The 19,142-nt window shown below is 41.9% G+C and overlaps 1 protein-coding gene across 1 annotated transcript in view; it reads right to left on the bottom strand.

Moving 5' to 3' along the window:
* TAF1 (TATA-box binding protein associated factor 1) overlaps positions 1-19,142 on the bottom strand; it is a gene marked incomplete at both ends in the record, with an annotated part of 99,917 nt that overhangs the window by 69,921 nt on the left and 10,854 nt on the right. The window contains 16 exon segments of the mRNA XM_084259212.1: positions 2,775-2,940; positions 4,853-5,066; positions 7,302-7,480; positions 8,599-8,774; positions 9,057-9,176; positions 9,349-9,498; positions 12,341-12,421; positions 13,067-13,197; positions 13,586-13,727; positions 13,869-14,069; positions 16,534-16,638; positions 16,867-17,040; positions 17,492-17,665; positions 17,787-17,894; positions 17,993-18,120; positions 18,473-18,649. Coding sequence (XP_084115338.1) covers positions 2,775-2,940; positions 4,853-5,066; positions 7,302-7,480; positions 8,599-8,774; positions 9,057-9,176; positions 9,349-9,498; positions 12,341-12,421; positions 13,067-13,197; positions 13,586-13,727; positions 13,869-14,069; positions 16,534-16,638; positions 16,867-17,040; positions 17,492-17,665; positions 17,787-17,894; positions 17,993-18,120; positions 18,473-18,649 — 2,426 coding nt within the window.

Genomic DNA, 19,142 nt, shown 5'->3' with positions numbered 1-19,142 from the left:
TTCTGCACAGCAAGAGATACAATAACAAAAACAAAGAGAAACCCCAACCGACTGGGAGAACATTTTTGCACACAACACCAATGATAAAGGACTGATCACAAAAATCTGCAAAGAGCTGATGAGACTCAACAACAACAAAGAAAATAATCCTGTCAAAAAATGGGCAGAAGAGCTAAAAAGAAACTTCTCTGAAGAGGAAATGCAAATGGCCAACAGGCATATGAAAAAATGTTCAACATCACTTGTAATCAGGGAAATGCAAATCAAAACTACCATGAGATACCAACTTACACCTGTGAGAATGGCACATATTAAAAAAACTAGCAACAACAAATGTTGGCGAGGGTGTGGAGAAAAAGGAACTCTCCTGCACTGTTGGTGGGAGTGCAAACTGGTCCAAACACTATGGAGAGCTGTGGAGATTTCTGGACCTACTAAACATAGAGCTTCCATATGATCCAGCAATTCCACTCCTAGGTATTTACCCAAAGGACACAGAAACATCAATTCCAAAGAGCACCTGCACCCCTATGTTTATAGCAGTTTATAGCAGCTCTATTTACAATAGCTAAGCTTTGGAAACAGCCCAAATGCCCAAAAATAGATGACTGGATCAAGAAGATGTGGTACATATATACCATGGAATATTACTCAGCATTCAAAAAAGATAAACACATGCAATTTGCAGCAACATGGATGGTGCTGGAAGGGATCATGCTCCGCGAAATAAGCCAGAAAGAAAAAGAAAAATACCGGATGGTCTCACTCATAGCAGGAATCTGGAAAACTTAAATAAGGGACCAGGAAAATGAGTAACTATAAGAAAGTGAAAATCAAAATCAACAAAAAACTATGAACCAGTGACACTTTTTGGGGGTGGGGAGCGGGAGGGGAGGGATTGGGGTCAGAATGGGGGGTTTGCAATTGTATGGGGGAATATAAAAATAAAATTTATTATTTAAAAAAAAAAATCAAATGAGGAGGGCCTCCCCTGGTCACGCAGGTGGTTGAGCGCCACACTATGAATCTGTCCGCAGCCTCTGCAGCACTGGTTCGATCCCGGCTGGCCAGCGAGGGTCCCACATGGCGCGACAGACCTCTCCTGTAGCGCCCCTGCTCCCCTCAGCAGTGTATTTCGTCAGTCTGCCTGTTCTGTTCCCCGCTCTGTCTCTGGTGAACCCTCTCACCCTCCTACTCATCCGGCCTGTACCCAATTCTTGTATAAATAAATAAATCTTGAAAAAAAATCAAATGAGAAGAAAAGGGAGAGGATTCCCATTCCCAATTCAAATTATAAACTATGAATATATTAAATATGTAGGAAAAAGGGTTCTTGGAAGCCCAAAGCTGCATTTAGCAGCACGGGCAGCCAGCATAAGTGCATTCCCAGCCCCAAGGGCTCATTAACATCTAGTTCTCTGCCTTTTCTGCTACCAACTTCAGTTTCAACTGCAAAATGGGGTCAATGCTACCACATGCAAGAAAAAAAACATTAAGATACTCATGAATTCACTGCATGTAACAGCAGTTTACATTTGTTGAGAATTGTACCATTCATAAAAGTGTTTCCCACACATTTTATCACTTACAATAATAACACTGTGGGACACACACCATTTTATGAAAGAGAAAACGGGTTTAAAGAGGTTAAGTTCACAGAACTATTAAATGGCAGAACCAGGACCTGGATCCACAGCTTCCGTGCTTCTTTCTACTGTACCATATATACCTTATTTTATGATGCACATTACAGTTAAAATGCACAGAAATATCTGGAATTCTATTGAAACTATGCAAAGCAATCTGCATTATGTTTTCTTTCTTTTTTTAAATAAGATTTATTTATTTATTCATTCATTCACTCACTCACTCACTCATTCAAGCATTGGGTATAGTCAGAAGCGCGGGAGGGTGAGAGAATTCACCAGAGCCAGAGTGGGGAGCAGAGCAGGCAGAAGGACCGAAGTACACTGCTGAGGGGAGCAGCGGGCAGCAGGAGAGGTCTGCGCGTCATGTGGGACCCTCCTCCGGTGGCCAGGGAGTAGCCGGGGATCGAACCGGCGCCACAGAGGCTGCGGGCAGCTTTGCAAGCCAGCGCACAACTGCTGCGCCACCGGGGATGCCCTGCATTATGTTTTTTTTCTGTTGCTTCTCTAAGTATATACAATTTAAAAACAAGATGCACGCACGCACGCGCGCGCACACACACAAAAGTACATGTAAAAAAAGTAGTCCACTAAACCTATCTCAAATTCCTAGAAAATATTTCCAATGGATGAGTATAAAATGACACCCAGGGCCTCCCCTGTGGCGCAGCGGTTGAGCGTTGGGCTGCGAAGATGCCCGAGGCTCTGCAGCGCCAATTCAATCCCCGGCGATCCCCAGCCACTGGGCGAGGGTCCCGCATGGCGCGCAGATCTCTCCTGCCGCCCGCTGCTCCCCTCAGCAGTGTACTTTATCAGTCTGCCTGCTCTGCTCTCCCCTCTGGCTCTGGTGAATTCTCTTACCCTCTGGCGCTTCTGACTGTACCCAGTGCTTGTATAAACAATTAAATAAAACTTTAAAAATAAATAATAAAATGACACCCAATGGCACCAGATAAGGTTTGGTGTTGTTAGTACCAGCCACACTAATACTAATAACACATTAATTGCACTAGCTTTCTATACTACTGCCCTCATTCCCAGTAAGGCAGGATGCCAAAAATCTAAAGAAAAAAGTGAATGTTTTCTTCCTTTACTTTCTCAGTAATGAACACGCCACATTGTACTTACTTTTAGGTCAGGACGTTCCTTCATTTTTTTGGGCTTCTTCTCAGGAGGACCCTTAAGCTTCTCCTTTTCCTGGTTCCTCTTAAGGCGCCTCAGCTGCTCTTGAATTCGCCGTCGTTCTTTTCGCATCTCTTCTCGATGCTGTTCATCAAAAAGGGCAAATTTTCGACTGAAAGGTAAAAATATCAGCACTATAAGCAAACCCAAACCAAGAAGACTGCCCTGATAGCTGAATATCTCAAACTAAAGTAATCCATCTAGAATACCTGACATTCCAACCTCCAGCACTTAATGGCCTTCCATTTGCTAAGAGGCACCTCTCTCAGAATGGGAAATCCTAAGTTATCCAAAGGATAGTGCAGCGGGTGGCAGGAGAGGTCTGCTCGCCATGTGGGACCCTCGCCCGGCGGCTGGGGATCGAACCGGCGCTGCAGAGGCTGCGGGCAGCTTCGCAACCCAGTGCTCAACCACTGCGCCACAGATAAGCCCTCACCATTGCTTTTCAATATAGTACTGGAAGTTCTAGCTAGGGCAATTAAGCAAGAAAAAGACATAAAAGGATTCCAAATAGGAAAAGAAGTGAAACTGTCATTAGATGCAGATTATATAGAGAATCCTAAAAAATCCACAGAAAAACTAAATCAGTTTAGTAAAGTAGCAGGTTACAAAATCAACACAAAAAATTCAGTAGCTTCCCTATATGCAAACAAGCAATCTCAAGAAGAAATTATGAAAACCATCCCATTTACAATTGTACCAAACAAAAAATTAATACTTGGGAGTAAACTTAACAAAAGAGATGAAAGACTTATAAAAGGAAAATTACAAAACACTGTTAAAGGAAATAGAAGACACAAAGAAATTAAAAGATATTCCCTGCTCATGGATTGGAAGAATTATCATCATAAAAATGGCCTTCTTACCAAAAGCAATTTACAGATTCAATGCAATTACAATAAAAATCTCAATGGCAGGGCCTCCCCTGGTGGTGCTGCGGTTGAGCACTGGGTTGTGGGGCTGCACGCAGCCTCTGCAGCGCCAGTTTGATCCCCGGCCACTGGTGGGGGTCCCACAAAAATAAATAAATAAATAAAACAAAAATCTCAATGGCATTCTTCAAAGAAATAGAACAAAGTGTTAAAATTCACATGCAAGCACAAAAAACCTCAAATAGCAAAAGCTCTCCTGACTAAAAGAGGGGGGAGGGAAATGGAGGCTTTACACTCCTAGTCTTCAAGCAATACTATGAATTCATTTTAATAAAAACAGCATGGTACTTCAACAAAAACAGACACACAGACCAATGGAATCAAACTGAAAGCCCAGAAATAAAAACACACGTATATGATCAACTTTAATCTAGAATAAAGGAGCAAAGAATATACACTGGAACAAGGAAAGCCTCTTCAATAAATGGTGTTGGGAAAACTGGTCTGCCACATGCAAAAAAAATTAAACTATACACAAAATGCAACTCAAAATGGATAAAAGACTCAAATATAAGCTCTGATACCATAAATACATAGAAGAAAACATAGGGAAACCGCTCTATGACATAAGCCTCAGAAACACCTTTGAGGATTCATCTCCAGAAGCAAGGAAAATAAAGAAAATAATCAGGGCCTCTCTGGCGGCACAGAGGTTAAAGACAACACTATCAACCTATCTCCAGCCACTGCAGGATGAGTTCGATCCCTGGAGGGCCAGAGAGCAACCCACATGAAGCAGCAGACCTCTCCTGGCTCGCCCACTGCTCCTCTCAGCAGTGTATTTCAGTAGATCAGCCTGTTCTGCTCCCCGCTCTGTCTCTGCTGAATCCTCTCACCCCCCCCCCTCAAAAAAAAAAAAAACATCTGGCCTACATCCCAGTTCTTGTACGCATAAATAAAATCTTTTGGAAAAAAAGGAACTGAAGCATACAGGAAAGGAGGAGGGAGGGACAGGGGGAAAAAACAGGAGGGCTGAACACAAGGGAATATGGCGATGGTTCACAGGTGATACAGTGGTGGAAGAACTACCCTCAAACACCCACCCTCACCCTTATTCCCCACCCTTATTATCATTCTCCTTATCAAACTCACATGAATTCCTCATCTTTTGTGGTCCGTATGCGCACATAGGCATCAATGACAGCTGGTTTTCGGACAGTCTCACAGCGAACATACTCTTTCCCCTCTTCATCTCGAAATGTGCGATAGATCTTGAGACAACGGCCAGTGGCAGAAGAGTTAAGGCTAGTCACAGAAGCTGTGTCGTCATCTCTGTGATTGTTTCCTGCTGCTGCTGAGCCTGCTGCTGCAAGGCAGAAAAAGATTTCCACACATTCCCTCCACCACCCAAATGGCCATTATCTTGGGGTTGAATGGAGACCTCAGAGCTCAACAAGGCACAAACAACAGAAAGCATCAAAGGAACCACCAATCCCAGGAATACACTGATTTGTCCTTTCCTGACCTCATTTTACCACTGCCAATGTTCCTTTTTCTAAGTACAAAAAAGTTCAGGCAGGATCTCAAAGAACTACATGCTTCTTACAGGAGACTAAAAGTAATTAATCACGTTCTGATTCCTCTGAACACCAAGAAGACGGCCCAAGCAGGAAGTAACTGATGATCACATTAAAGTGAAGAACCCACCCAAGGGAAAAAAATATCACCACAGGAGCAAACCTAGACTATACATCTCAAACTTTAATATGCATTAATAGAAATCACCTGAGGATCTCCTTAAACTACACATTCTAATTTAGTAGGTTTGCGGTGAGACCTGAAATTCTACATTTATAATAAACTCCCATGTGACGCAGATACTGCTATTCCAGGACCACAGAGATAAAAAGGCTTTATCACACCTTTACAAAATGAAATTACACAAAGCTTTTAAAAAAGGAGAAAACAAAGGAGACTATTGTTGAGTCAGACCAGCCACTTAAGTACTTCATCTTTAGCCTCTATCCTCTCTAACTACAGCCAAGTTTTCAACAGCCTGCCTGAAATCTACACTGGAAACTGTCATGGTAACTGAAACGCCACATACTATACATTCCCTTCTTAAGTCTGCTTCTTTCCCTGAAACTTACTACTTTAATCAATGATAGCACCATTTTTATAGCAAACACAGAGTGAAATCTTAACTTGATTTTTTCCTTTTCATTCCCAATACCCATATCCCCAATTCAGGCCTTTATCACTCCCACCCTCAACTTCTGCAATTTCTTTTTGGTGCTTTTTAAGTCTATCTAGTGTCTAAGACTCCTTTGAGAGTTTTCTGCAAACCATGGATCTTCTCAGAAAAGGCATATTTGCACAGAATTTTACATGTAATTTCAGAAAGTTCAAGACCACCACCCCTAATTTCATCCACAGATTCCATATTAAAAATTCTTACCCTCCAGGACCTTCCTGGTGGTGCAAGGAGTTAATAAGCACAGTACTGTGAAGCTATCTGCGACCTCTGCAGCATGAATTTGATACCCAGCCGGCCAGGAAGCTACCAACATGGTGCAGCAGACCTCTCCTGTCTCGCCCACTGCTCCCCTCAGCAGTGTATTTCAGTCAGTCTGCCTGTTCTATTCCCCACTCTGTCTCTGGTGAATCCTCTCACCCCCTGCATCTCTGGCCTGTACCCCAGTTCTTGTATGCATAAATAAATTTTAAAAAAATTCTTACCCTCCAGGATGAGTACCCAGAAAGTTCACTTGACCTAGAACACTAATAGCCTTGGTTTAGCCAAGCATGATACAAAGGCAGTAATAGATCGGCAGCATCTCTTCAATATGTGCCCTACAGACAAACCTAGGGTCTAGTTTGCAGTAATCTCTCTACCTCATCTACAGGTTTTCCTATATTCATTCCCTACTATTTTTGCCTCCAGCTTTGCATCTGTTATTAATCTGTAGTTACTCATACTTTTTGACCCTTACCTTTTTTTTAAATATTTATTTTTTATTTATACAATAGCTGGGGTGCAGGCCAGAGGTGCAGGAGGGTGAGAGGATTCACCAGTGACAGAGCAGGGAGCAAAGAAGCAGACAGACGGAAAGCAAAGCTGAGGGGAGCAGCGGGCGCGATAGGAGAGGTCTGCGCACCATGTGGGAATCTCCCTGGCTGGCTGGAAATCGAACTCATGCTGCAGAGGCTATGGGCAGCTTCACAGAGCTGTGCTCAACCCGCTGCACCACCAGGGAGGCCCTGACCCTTACCTTTTTTTAAAAAAAGATTTGTTTATATATGTATTTATATATTTATTGATGCGTAGGCGAACTTGGGTGTAGGCCAGAAGTGCAGGTGGTGAGAGAATTCACCAAAAACAGAGCAAGTTGCAGAAAAGTTGGATTTACTTAAAATACACTGCTATAGGGAACAGCAGGTGAAACAGGAGAGGTCTGCTGCACTGTATGTGGGGTTAGCTCCCTGGCCGGGGATTGAACTCAGGCCACAGGGGTGACAGTGCTGAGACTTAACCCCTAGGCTATCAGGGAGGCCCAGATCCTTTTCTTTTTTTTTTGGTCTGTGAAGGCACTATGCTCACCCAGTAGCATCCGCTGTAGTTCCTTCCGTTCCTGCTCCTCTCGTTCACGTGAAAGCTGAGAGCTAGTTTTCTTATTCTGCAACATGTTTTCAATGTTCTTTCCCATTTCTTCAAAGTCACTGTCTTCAGCTGAGCTGCTATCTGTGTCAGTTGATAAGACTTCAGTTGATGACAAAACCCTAAAAAAAATTAAAGATTAAGAGAAGAGGAAATACAAAAGTGTAGGAAGAGCTAAAGAAACATGGTTTTAGAGTAGGAAATTTGGAAAGCAACCTTTAAAGGAATACTCAAAATTCACTAAGTCATGAAGTTCTTGATAGGTTTTCATAGACATTTAGGCAATAAGGAAAGTTTCAAATATGAAATTAGATAGCCACTCAGAATTCCAGCCTGAGAAATAAATCAGCAGATTGGTAATTTTTAACAAGGACTTATCCTCTCACTATTAAGCCTTCAGAAAAACCTTGTCACCTATCACCATTGCAATAGCTATAAGGACTAAGCAGGTCACAAAAGTTGTCACAGAACCTAGAGTTTGAACCTAGCACCTCCTGCTATTCAAAATCTTTTGTCAAGTTGCTTTAAAGGGAATGAGTACTCTTGGAGTATTATAAACAGATACCACCCTGAAATTTCAGATATCTGACCACCTGGTCACATTATTATTATTTTTTAAAGATTTATTTATTTATTTATTTATACAAGCACTGGGTACAGTCAGAAGCACAGGAGGGTAAGGGAATTCACCAGAGCCAGAGCAGGGAACAGAAGAGGCAGACTGACGAAGTACACTGCTGAGGGGAGCAGCAGGCAGCAAGAGAGGTCTGCGCGCCATGTGGGACCCTCGCCCGGCAGCCAGGGATCAAACTGGCGCTGCAGAGGCTGCGGGCAGCTTCACAACCCAGTGCTCAACCACTGCGCCACAGGGGAGGCCCCCATCTGGTCACATTATTAAGTAACTTCTTCATTATAAAATAATGTCTGGGATCCCCTCCCCATTCCAGCTTGGATTTTCTGCAGCACGAAAACACCCTTGTTAGGCCTCCCTGGTGGCACAAAGGGTTAAGACACAACCTATGAAGCACGAGTTCAATCCCTGGCCAGGAAGCTGACCCACACGGTGCAGCAGACCTCTCCTGACTCGCCCACTACTCCCCTCAGCAATGTATTTCAGTCAATCCACCTGTTCTGTTCCCCACTCTGTCTCTGGTGAATCCTCTCACCCCCTACACCTCTGGCCTGTACCCCAGTTCTTGCATGCATAAATAAATAAATCTTTCAAAAAAATAAAACATACTTGTTCTGTAGGTCAAAGATGCGCTGGCATTCCTCTTTGTAACGCTCTTGATGCTCAGCCACAGAAAACCTTGATCCACGGGCAAATTTACTCATGGGTCCCTCTCCAGAGCGGGCCTGTTCTGTCGACATTGTGCGTACCACATCAATCACTTCCCAGCGGGACAACTTTTTAATCTATGAAAGAGACAGACACATGCACACATACACAAATAATTCAGGGCTTTCAAATGACAAATCAAGGCATACAGAGAGCAGAACAAACAGAAAATAAAAATATTCACCCAAAGCAGCTTAAAAAGAAAACTCTGGGAGAACTCCTCAAAAAGTACCTAAGACCCAGTCTACTACAAGATACACCACAGATTTCTCTAAATAAGTTTCTTATATCTGCCTCCTACTTTTTCCTCTCTATACAGAGCTCCTAGAAGCCTCTAAGTTTTCCTCTTCTATACTCACCTCTTCCTCAGGCACACCAAATTTACGTAGAAGTTGCTTGGCATTTTTCAGAGAAAGGCGACGGAGGTCCGCATCTGTTCCTGTAACTGTCTTCTTGACTGGCTGAGGTTCTTTATCATCCTACCTCAGAAACAAAACAAAACAGCAAGAATCCTAATAAGCTGAACTCCTTATAGAAGGCATCTAAATCATCCTGTCAACTGCATTCCAGATCCTCCATCTTATTCATCTCTTCTCCTTAACCCCCATTTCTTCCTCCCTTGATTTTCACCTTCTAAAAATTTAGTCTCACCTTCTGCTGTGTTGGCTTGTTTGGAATCTTCACATAGGAGAATCCTTCACCACACCCTGTGGGATCTGCCACCCCAGTCACCTCCAAGAGACACTTGCCCTTCATGGCAGCAATGAAGGCCCTTGTGGTATTCCAAGGAGCAGTGCGAACCTACGGTACAGAAAAAAAAATTCTAAGGGCTGTTGGAAACATTTGTTCTGTCTACCAATAATTACATGACTGGAATAATCCAACAATGTACAATTTGATATTTTCTTCAACTGTCCACAACAATTAATAGTTAGAGAAAGCAGTCCAGCACTCAGTTTGCTGTTCTTCTTCCCTATAGTACTTAAATCCTGATATTCGAGATAAAGACCTTAGCCAGGATAAGAAAGAATATGTGGAACAGCCCCATACCAGTTGGGCATCAGTAGGCATCTCAAAGACAGTGTAGCCCCTATTCTCATGATGCTCCAAAGAGTTGTTACATTGATGATTACATTTGATTGTCTAATTGCTGAAATGATTTCTCTAGAATGACTTATATATCTTCACAATTTGTGATAAGCTTTATAAAGCAATAGCCCCAACCCTAGAAGTACTCTTCTGCCATGCTACCTGTGCCCAAACCAGTCCTCTCCTGGAACCCTAAGTAGTGTTCGCTAATCCCATACAACAATCAGGGAATAAGACAAGGGGAATGTGCTTATCTACACAGAGCAGTCAGGAGTATAATTAGGGCCTCCCTAGTAGCATAGGGGTTAAATCTAAGCACTATCACACTATGGCGTGAGTTCAATCCCCAACCAGGGAGCTAACCCACATTATGGCGCAGCCACCAGGGCCTCCCTGGTGGCGCTAGGGGTTAATAAGCACAGCACTGTAAAGCTATCCGCAGCCTCTACAGCATGAGTTGGATCCAGGCCTGCCAGGGAGCCACCCACATGGCTCAGCAGACCTCTCCTGTCTCGCCTGCTGCTCCCCTTGGCAGCATATTTCAGTCAGTCTGCCTGTTCTGTTCCCCACTCTGTCTCTGGTGAATCCTCATCCCCCACACCTCTGGCTTGTACCCCAGTCCTTGTATGCATAAATCTTTTTTAAAAAGCCAATCAATAAGAAGTGTTGGCAAGAGTGTGAAGGAATCAAAACACATAAATACCACTGGTAGGGATGTAAAATGATATAGCTACTTTGGAAAACAGTAGGGAGGTTCCTCAAAAAATTAAAAATAGAGATACTGTATGATTTAGTAATCTCACTTCTGGGAATATATACAAAAGATTTGAAAGACTATTCACAATAGCTAATAGATGGTAGCAACCCAAATGTCCACGGATGAATGGATAAATAAAATGTGGTGTATAAAATCAGGCATCACTTAATGAAAGGGCTATGTTCTGAGAAAAATGGTCATTTCATCATTGTGCAAATGTCATAGAGTACACTTAAACAAATTTACAAGGTTTGGCCTACTACACACCTAGTTTATATGTAAGGGCCACCATCATATATGTAGTCCATAGTTGACCAAAACATTTGTTGTGCAGCACATGACTATACACAAAAAGAAATATTATTTAACTGTGAAAAGGAAGGAAACTCTGACACATACACCCAGCATAGATGAATGTTAAGGATATTATGTCAGTGAAATGAATCACATAAAAACAAATACCGTATGATTTCACTTAGATGAATTACCTAGAGTAGTACAATGGAGAGACAAAAAGCAGACTGTGGTTTCCAGAGGCTTGGGGAGGGAGGAATGGGGACTGACTGTTTAATAACTAATAAAGTTTCAGTTTTACAAGATGAAGAGTTCTGGAAATTGGTTGTACAATAATGTGAATGGACTTAATACTACGAAACTGTACCCTTAAAGGTTAAGATGATAAATTCTATGTTATGCATATTTCACAAGTCAAAAAAATTAAGTGTACAGAGTAGAATTCTAGAAAAGGCAAATTAATATGTAGTGACACAAAGCAGAGCAGTGGTTATCAGGGAAGAGGGAGGGTGGAGAGAAGAAACAGAAGGGCCTCCCTGGTGGCACAGGGGTTAAGTCACAGTGCTATTAAGCTATTGCCAGCCACTGCAGCATGAGTTCAATCCCCAGCAAGGGAGCTAATCCACATACAGGCAGCAGACCTCTCCTGTCTCACCCACTGCTCCCCTCAGCAGTGTATTTCAGTAGATCTGCCTGTTCTGTTCCCACTCTGTCTCTGGTGATCCTCTCACCCCCACACCTCTGGCCTAGACCCTTGTTCTTGTATGCATAAATACAAATTAAAAAAAAAAAACAGGAGAAAGAGACATCAAAGTGGCAAAAAGAAACTTTTGGGGGCAATGGATACAATCATTGTCCTGTCCTGAGTATTTCACAGCATAAACATACATTAAAACTTGGCATGGTTACCAGTGGGAACAGAGTAGGGAAGAGGGAGGAAAATAGATAAGACATTAGCACCAGTGGTCTTGTGGAGGGTAAGTGAAACACGTGCACATATGTAGAAGTAAAAATATAACCTCAAAATTATAATAAATACAGAATAGCAAGGAAAAAATAATTTAAAAGTGTACACTTTAAATATGTACAGTTGGGCCTTCCCTGGTGGTGCAGCGGTTGAGTGCTGGGCTGTGAAGCTGCCGGCAGCCTCTGCAGCACCAGTTCGATCCCCGGCCACCAGCGAGGGTCCAACATGGCGCGCAGACCTCTCCTGCCATGCCCGCTGCTCCCCTCAGCAGTGTATTTCGTCAGTCTACCTGTTCTGTTCCCCACTCTGTCTCTGGTGAATTCTCTCACCCTCCCGCGCTTGTGACTGTACCCAGTGCTTGTATATATAAATAATCTTTTAAAAATAAACAAATAAATAAACACACAAACAAATAAATATGTACAGTTGAAATCAAACAAGTATGTTTTTCAGTGCATCAATCATAGCTCAATAAGGCTATGTTTTAAAAAAGGATTAAATGTCACTTAATAATATAGATTAGTGTAAAGCCTTACCTCATCATCAATCTTCATCTGGAAATCTTCCTCATTTTCTTCTTCTGGAGCAAAAAAGGACTTCTCGCCATAGCCAGCATCCTGAAAGAGGACATAAAGCCAATAAATTGGAAAGCACAAAGTATAAGTTTCACTGACCAAATACAGAATATCTGAGAATATTTTGCATAGAGATAAATTATCTACCACCATTGTACATCCCTAGGCTATCAGAAGATATTTCAAGGAACTTATGAGCTGATAAATGGAAAGTCCATAAGGAAGCTAAACAGATTCTCACTAACTAGGACTCAGGGGTACAGAACTATGCTATTTCAACCCAGCTTATTTTGGCCTGATAAAGACACTACTATGCTTCTCTAAACCTCACAGCCAGGATCATCATCATCTCTGCCTACCTAGAAGGCTGTGGAAACAAGTGAGAACTACTTTCCCCTGCTTACATGCCTGTCTTGCATAGAACAGAGATTAAAGTCACCATCCAAATGAATGAGCAACCATTTTCAAAGCAAAATAATAGGCCCTAAGTTCCTCAGTAAGTCTTCCCACCAAGTTTTAGCTATACTGTAGTTTTCTCCACAACGGATTTACAGAGTACTTCAAACACTTTCCATTTTTACATAATTGGTACTCATCTATTAATCATCATTTCTAAGCCAATGAGAATAGTCTTCACCCTCATCTCTAGAAAAAACCTGTAGTAGTGCTTGAAAGGAAGGTGTTCACCTTCAGTCGCTGCTCTGCAGCTATCATGCTATAATAAGCACAGCATTGCTCTGGAGACACCATAGCTCTGATCTCCTCTTCAGTTGGTAAACGAAAATCAGACTTCAGCACCCACCAGTTTGAATCCATGCCTAGAAAAGAGAGAATGAGACCATTCTGAATTCTTGCCAAAGGCCCTGGCAAGAATTGACAGCAACAGGGATAGCAAACTGCGACTGAACCAGGCAATGTCCTAGAAGGGAACAGGCCTAACCACAGTTGGCCTGACTGACCAAGAAAATACCTGCTGCCAGATTTCCTACACCTCATAAAAGATACTCAACAGTCATACTGAATTTCCTGGCAGACAAAATTAAAAAGCAGTCAGAGCCTAGAAATTAGATTTGCTACATCCTCCTTTTGATGGCTATCAACTTCTATTTCTATTTTATTAACTGTATGCTATCCTTAACTGAAAGTAATCATAATTCTTTCCTTGGTGATAGGCAAAAGGACAAAAAATCATTCACAACTGATGACCTGTGCGTTTGAAATCAGCGCAGAGCTTTAGCCTCTTCCGGATGCTGCTTTCTGAATGGGAAGGAAAGGCTTTTTTTATATCTTCCATTCGGATCCGACGCGGCCGATCTTTACTCTTCCAGAAAAGGCGATAAATAAAAACCTGCACAACAATCCAAATGTTTTTTATTTGGCAAAATAAAGGATAAAGGTCCTCACAAGGGCAACTTCCTCAGCTAAGCTCTTATGCATTTTGATCTTTCCTGATGTGCACCCCCAAATCCAGATACCTTTTTACTCTTACCTGGAGAAAGTCTCGAATATGTGTATTGGCCCTTTTGGAGTTGGGACCAGGAACTTCAAACAAGGGACACTGCTGGCCAACCACAAAAATATCTACTAATTCCCGAATATAGTAACCTTGTCTTGTCCGAATGATAAGGAAGTCAGTTTCTGGCATCTTATGAAGATAAATTGGGGCACGAAAAAGGTTGTTCTCAAATGCCTACCAAAAGTGAAAACATAAAAAATTATGTAGAGAGAATCCTTAGAAAATTTGTAATCAATAACAAGAAAGGAAAATCGAGTTTGCTTGCTCTCTGTTCCAATTACACCATCTGGTGGCATAAGGGGTAAGTCGCAGCCACAGCAGCACGAGTTCGATCCCCAGCAGGCCAAGGAGCTACACACATGGCGCAGCATACCTCTCTTGTCTCGCTCACTGCTCCCCTCAGCAGTGTACTTCAGTAGATCTGCCTGTTCTGCTCCCCACTCTGTCTCTAGTGAATCCTCTCCCCCCTGCATCACTGGCCTGTACCCCAGCTCCTGTATGCATAAATAAATAAATCTTTAAAAAAAGAAAATTATACAGGGAATAACTTTATAAACTAACAAGTACTGTACTACTACCCTACTAAGCCTATACTAGACCCCAGCATAGCTAAATATTATATAATTGAGATCAAAATTAATTAAAATATTAAATAACAAAAACAGCTAACGAAATAGAAAGTGGTCTAGAAAAGAGAGACTAAACACACAGGACAGAAATAGTTGAGCTTATCTAAAAAACCCCAGATAGATGGGTATCAACTGTCAAAAGAATCCTATGATTCTAAGGAAACACTTCTCAGAAAATCAGAAAGGCAGACAGAAAAAGGGTGACTCTTCAATATGTGGGTGTGGAAAGTAAGTTCTAAATGTGAAATGCAGAGAGAAAACATATTAGTGAAGATAAAAAAGAGTCTTTAAGAGACCTCAAAAGTAGTCACCAAAAAAAAAAAAAAAACTAGTAGAAAAATCTCAACAGAAAGCTATAGGGAAAGGAATGCCAGGAACAGTATAAAGATGATAGTCAAAATCTGGTGGTAAATGAACTATAGATGTAAAGGATAAAGAAAAAAATGAGCCTTTACAAATTCTATAGGAGAATAAGCAATAATAATAACGAAATAAACTAGGTTCAAGAGCAGGCAACATGGTTAAGACTGCCAAAAGAAATGGAGGCAAAAAAAAAAAAATAGAAGCGTGTGAGAGATATCCTTATATTATTGGTAGACCTCTACACATTCCCTTAGCAAATACATGAAAGGTGGATAACCAAAGGTACTTTCTATACCCATCAGAAAAAAAAGAAGGGAGGGCCTCCCTGGTGGCGCAAGGGGTTAAGCACCACACTATGAAGCAATCCGCAGCCTCTTCACCAAGAGTTCAATCCCCCACCAACCACGGAGATACCCACAAGGCGAAGACCTCTCTTGTCTTGCCCGCCCGCTGCTCCCCTCAGCAGTGTATTTCAGTCATCTGCCTGTTCTGCTCCCCGCTCAGTCTCTGGTGAACCCTCTCACCCTCCCACACCTCTGGTCTGTACCCCAGTTCTTGTATAAATAAATAATAAATCTTTAAAAGAAGAGAGAGAGAAGGAAAAAAAACTCATTTCAATATGGGTGGGAACTGTAAATGACATGGTTCAATACTTGAAATGAGTACAAACAAGATCAAAACATGCCAATTTTACACATATGAACCAAATGTTCATAAATTACTACAGTACATTTATAATCACAAGTTGAGTTCCCTATGACATCCAGATACTTCTAGATTTCTAGCCAGTCTGTATTTTCAGAAAACTATTTTAGGGGCCTCCCTAGTGGTGCAAGGGGTTAAGAGGCAGCACTATGAAGCTATCCGCAGCCACTGAAGCACAAGTTCAATCCCCGGCCAGGAAGGTGACCCATATGTCGCAGCAGGCCTCTCCTGAATCACCTGCTGCTCCTCTCAGCAGTGTATTTCAGTCAATCTGCCTGTTCTGTTCCCCACTCTATCTCTGGTGAATCCTCTCACCGCCCCCAGCACCTCTGGCCTGTACCCCAGTTACCATATGCATAAATAAATAAGAAGAAAACTTAAAAAAAGAAAACTATTTTAAATTTAGCTTAATAATTCAATTAAGAATACATTTTATTTTATTTATTTTTTAAGATTTATTTATTTATTTATACAAGCACTGGGTACAGTCAGAAGCACGGGAGGGTGAAAGAACTCACCAGAGCCAGAGCGGGGAGCAGAGCAGGCAGAAGGACCGAAGTACACCGCTGAGGGGAGCAGCGGGCCGCAGGAGAGGTCTGCGCGCCATGTGGGACCCTCCTCCAGTGGCCAGGGAGCAGCTGGGGATCGAACCGGCGCTGCAGAGGCTGCGGGCAGGTTCACAACCCAGCGCTCAACCGCTGCGCCACCGGGGAGTCCCAAGAATACATTTTAATAGAAAGATCAAAAATCCCAATTCTTCTACACACACACAAAAAAAATATATTAGGGGAAATTACAATTATTTTAGGATTATATTGATCTTCCCTACACCTGATAAATGAATAGTATCTAAACCTACTAGAACTGGTTCTTTTTAGACTGACTAGCTACTCATCTGTCAATTTCCTCAGAAAAGAGCTGTAAGAGAAAGAATTCCTCACCTGCAATAACTGGCCAGGATGGAGAGAGCCCAGGAAAGGAGATGTATGGCAATAAACGGTTTCTCCATATTTACAATCTGGAGCTCCAGGATCTTTTCCAGGTTTCTATAAAGAACACAGCATACACCCAGTTATGATCAAAGAATATAATCAATAAGCTAACACAAAATATCGTACGAACATGGCATTTTACTATTATCAACTACAAAAAAATGCCATTCCTTTCTCCTGAGAAACTTACAGTATATACAAAACACTTGTTCACAGATTTATCTCTGGACAGCTACAGCTATAAAGATTTTTTAACAATAAAGATTTTTTAAGCAGACTCACCCGCTTATAGTAGTTTTTTATCTTCGTCGCCATGCCAACCTGCATCATTAAAGGTCCATTTTCTTCACTGTATTCTGCAAGAATAAGATCTCCATCTTTGCCTGTGAGATCCTGAGGTGTGCGCATAAAAAACATCTCTCCACCACCTGAAGCTTGCCTCTCTTGTTCTCTCATCTGCCCAAAACAAAAAGAATACAATCCACAGTTGCTGATAATAACTATACACACAGTCTGAGACAATGACACCAGAATAGATTTACTTAACTTTTTTCCTAATTTCATTGCACAAATTTCTAAAGTGGAAAAAGTAACACTATGGATACTTATCCTACCACCTAGATTTATTTATAACTTGCTCTATTATTTACTTAGAACTCTCTCTATATATATTTTGCTAAACCATTTTTGAAAGTTGCAGTCATCATGACACTTCACCCATTTAAGTTTTTGTGCACGCATCTCCTAAGAATATGGATACCATTCTAAATAACCACAGTAACATTCCATTACATCTGAGAAAATAAGCACTAATTTTCTAATATCATCTAATATCCAGTCCATTCCCCCAACTTGTACTCCAATGTCTTTTACAACTGTCCTTTTTGTAATCAGGATTCAGTCATACCTTGGCCTTCTTTTTGATATGCTTTAGCAAGGGCTGAACTGAGTGGGGACCTGGCTGCGATAGTGCCCCAAAAGAGTACTTTTTCAGAGGTGGACGATGGAACTGCCGGAGTTTGATGGGCCCCATGTGGGTGGGAAAGAAGGGCTGTCGTAATTCCACAGCAGGAATTGAGTGCTAAGACAGGAAAAACAAGGGTTCAAATTAAGTATCAACTCCAGTGTAGGCAAGATCTGCCCATATCTTCCAGAAAATAAAGCAGTGGTTCCCAGCCACCACCAAAAATAAGTGCTTTTACCTGAATAATATTGCCTCCAAAGGTACCTCGAAGACCCTGTTGCTTGGGGTAGTAATATTCATCATTGGAGAGGTTCCATGGATCTTTCACTTCTGGCTGAGACATGTTCTAGGAATAGGTCATCAAATAAACCTTAGTCAGAATACTCTTCTCCATTTACTTTTCTTTGTTTTTCTAAATACCAAGTCCCTTTTCCCTTCACACACCTGCTGTGGTTCCTCCTTGATGACACCTGTTTTCCCTAAGAGAATCCGACTCTTCTTCAGAGATGATTCCTTCTTGCTCTCCTTAGAAGGGGAGCTAGAGGTGGCCTCTTCCTTCTCATCAGGGATTTCTGAGGATGAAAGCAAAGCCACTCTGGAGTTGCTACCCGTGAAAATTCACCTTTCCTACAGCTATCTTTACAGCTTCTAACCAGATCGCTCATCCCATCCCAGGACACTTTTTAGTCCATGATTCACACTAACCAAACTACACTCCTGACAACTCAAAGGTACTACTTTCCATCATTACTATATGAGTTTTCCCTAAACAATACACAAATACTAGAAACCGACAGCCACAAATGCTACCTAGGAGCTTCTAATCTTGACCTTCCCAACCCTTCACATTTCCACCCACCCCTCAACATGAATATCAAAGTGTCAATTATAGAGGAGAAACACTGCCCCCAGCCAGTATCATACCCAAAATGAGGTTCTCATCATTGGGATCAAGAGTCAAAACAGGAGGCTCCAAGAGCCGGGGCATGGCTTGAGCATCCCAAATGATATTGTCCTCCCAGCGTCCATAAACTAGCTCTTCATTGTCAATGGGGAAAATGGAATACCAAGGCTTGTCATCATCCAGTGTGGCTGCAAAACCTAGTTAAAACAAGAGGAAACACTCAATAATAGAACCTCTTTCAAACATGACTCTAGCAAAGGGAAAAGGAACAATTGTTAGCAGACTTATTCATGTGACTATGGAAAAGGAACCTAGTGGACACAGTGTACTTTTCACTGAAAACACTGCCAAATGCAATGTATTTCTTTTTCCTCCAAACCTCTTTTTAATCACTAAATTCAACATAAAGATTGTAAAATTGCTACAGAAGTCTCTAACAAGCTATCAATTGCTATGTTTACCTTAAGACCCAGTAACAAATGGTTCAAGGAGGGACCCCAGCTTGTAGAATACACTTTGAGTTGTGCAGATGTTGGTCATGACAAAGTCATCAGAGAACTTAGGCATGCACGGTGTATATCTTACTTAAAACACTGGAGTCAGGGGCCTCCCTGGTGGCGCAAGGGGTTAAGACACAACCTATGAAGCTATCCACAGCTGCCACTGCAGCAAGAGTTCAATTCCTGGCCA

This window comes from Talpa europaea, assembly GCF_964194135.1.
Source record: "Talpa europaea genome assembly, chromosome: X".
In the NCBI taxonomy this organism is placed as follows: Eukaryota; Metazoa; Chordata; class Mammalia; order Eulipotyphla; family Talpidae; genus Talpa; species Talpa europaea.
The sequence above is the reverse complement of the archived record's forward strand: the minus strand, read 5'-3'. Positions and strand labels throughout refer to the sequence as shown.